Raw genomic sequence first — 2,337 nt, 5'->3', positions numbered from 1 at the left:
TTATTTCAGTTATTTAATTTATTAGTATGGAAAAATGTTATTAATGTTAGAAAAACTGAGTATTTTTGTAGTATTCATTTACTATTTTGCAACGACGCATTTAAAAATACTTGTCAACTTAAACACGTTTTAATTTTTGTTAGTTATTTATTGATAAAGGTCAAGTTTATTTTAGTTATTCAATTTATTAATATAGCAAAATGTCATTAATGTTTGATTGTATACATTTAAAAATAACGGTTAATTTAAACAATTTAATTATTGTTAATTGTTTATTAATAAATTAACTATTTTTGTATTTTAATAATTGTTAAATAAAGCGTAAAATTAGAAGTTTAACATATCGTATTGTTGGTTGCATAATTGATTAAAGATCTTTAAAGCGAGATGCTTTAACTTTTAATTTTTTTACCACTTTGGTTAAATAATAATAAAAACTAAAAAAACAAAATATAGTTGTAGTTTTACAACTGTTTTTTTTATAATTATATGAAATTTTTTATATGCAATTAGTTCTGCTATAGCGTATTGTTAATTGCATAAGTTGCTAAATAAGTATTAAAATAACCGTATTAATTTAAATTTTAGTCATTTGTTTGATTAATTTAATGTTAATAAAATAATTGTTGAATAAAACTAAGTGTTTAACAGTTTAGATGCAATCACCATTGTGCGACGTGTTGTTGGTTGCATAAATCGTCAACTCAAAATTGTGCTCAAACCCATTTGATTTACTAATTTGTTGATAATGTTGGACGAGCCGAGTCTTTCCAACATCACCGACCCCAATTTCGGGCGCCCCCCTGAGTCCCAAAACGTGGTAAGTGTCTCAACACGTGCTTTTTTGAGGTTATGTTGACACTATTAAAAACGTTTTTTTTGTAGCTTTTGCAACAATTGGGGCACCCCCACGTGTCCAGTTTCAACTACATGACCAACCAGGGCTTAGCCCAGGCCGTTTCCGACTTGAACCCTGTCGAATTTATGCTAAACGGGGACCGAATCACTTTGGAAATCACCGATGCTAGTCTCAGTTGCCCCTTGGTGCCCATGGGTACTGTGGGGGTGAAAACCATTAAAGTCTTTCCCTCGGAGTGCCGGCAAAGGGCCGCTACGTACAAAGGGAGGCTCATTGCAAGGGTTAAATGGGCGGTGAATGGGGAACAACAGACTGGCTTCGACAAGGACATGGGGCAACTTCCCATCATGATCAAAGTATTCTCACTATTAATTTAATTTAATTTAAGTGATTTAATTGCAGTCGAATAAGTGTCATTTGAGTGCTATGTCCCCGGAAGAGTTGGTCAAGCACGGGGAGCACGAGCAGGAATGGGGGGGCTATTTCGTGGTCAAAGGACACGAAAGACTGGTGAGGATGTTACTAATGACACGTAGGAATTACCCCATTGCGATTAAACGCTCAGGGTGGAAAATGCGGGGGTCAATTTTCTCCGATTATGGGGTTTCGATGAGGTGTGTGCGGGAGGACCAAACAGCCACAGTAATTGTGCCAAAAATTCCAATTATTTGTATTAATTGTCTTTTTCCAGACAAATGTTTTACACTTTGTTAACGATGGGAGCGCTAAATTGATGTTCAGTTACAAGAAAACTCTCTACTACGCCCCCTTGGTCCTGATTTTGAAATGTTTGTGTGTCTATTGTGACCAGTTTATTTACCAGAAGTTGATTCAGGGGTACCAACACGATTCGTATTATCTCGAGTAAGTATAAGTTGTTTTCATATTAATGTGCATCGAAGTGGTCGTTGAGATCATTTTAAGTTGGCGACCATGCGAAAATTCGAACAATTAGTGTGAAATTTCCAAATTTCACCAGATTTGGTGATTTTTATACCGGTTTAATAATTTGGTGAGATTTTTTGTAAAAATTCTAATTTCTGATTCTGTAGTTCCAACGTATTTTGAAATACCTTTTTTAATTTGATTTTTTAATTACTGATATAGTAAATTCAGTCAAAAATGATGACACTTTTTTTTAACGCTTTGTACGGTTTCTTCAGTTATGCAGAAACTCAAATACTAAATTTTCTCAAAAACAGAACTATTTTGCAAAATTTAGTTAACAACAAACCGAAAATTTATCAAATTAGGCCAAAACTACTGTTATTTTTGCATTTTTAGTGTTTTTGCTAAAAATTGGTCAAAAATAGTGTTATTTATAACTTTCTTAAGCATGTTTTTATACTAAAGCCTTATTTTTTTCCAATTTTATAGTAAAATAAATAAAAAAATTACCAAATTAATTCCAAAATTATATTATTTTTCTCTTTCTTGAGCGTTTCAACACGTTTTTCGGCCAGAAACGCAATTATTTC

The 2,337-nt window shown here is 32.7% G+C and overlaps 1 protein-coding gene across 1 annotated transcript in view; it reads left to right on the top strand.

Moving 5' to 3' along the window:
• Positions 1-658: 658 nt before the first annotated feature.
• Positions 659-2,337, top strand: part of LOC123016428 (DNA-directed RNA polymerase I subunit RPA2) — a 14,065-nt gene continuing 12,386 nt past the window's right edge. Inside the window, exons 1-4 of the mRNA XM_044416819.1 lie at positions 659-820; positions 886-1,215; positions 1,262-1,501; positions 1,551-1,723. Coding sequence (XP_044272754.1) covers positions 749-820; positions 886-1,215; positions 1,262-1,501; positions 1,551-1,723 — 815 coding nt within the window. The 5' untranslated portion in view covers positions 659-748. The remainder of the gene's footprint in view (positions 821-885; positions 1,216-1,261; positions 1,502-1,550; positions 1,724-2,337) is intronic.

The sequence above is a fragment of the Tribolium madens genome, unplaced genomic scaffold (assembly GCF_015345945.1).
Source record: "Tribolium madens isolate multiple individuals breed KSU strain unplaced genomic scaffold, Tmad_KSU_1.1 Scaffold_1;HRSCAF=32;Tcas5.2_LG8, whole genome shotgun sequence".
In the NCBI taxonomy this organism is placed as follows: Eukaryota; Metazoa; Arthropoda; class Insecta; order Coleoptera; family Tenebrionidae; genus Tribolium; species Tribolium madens.
The sequence above is the reverse complement of the archived record's forward strand: the minus strand, read 5'-3'. Positions and strand labels throughout refer to the sequence as shown.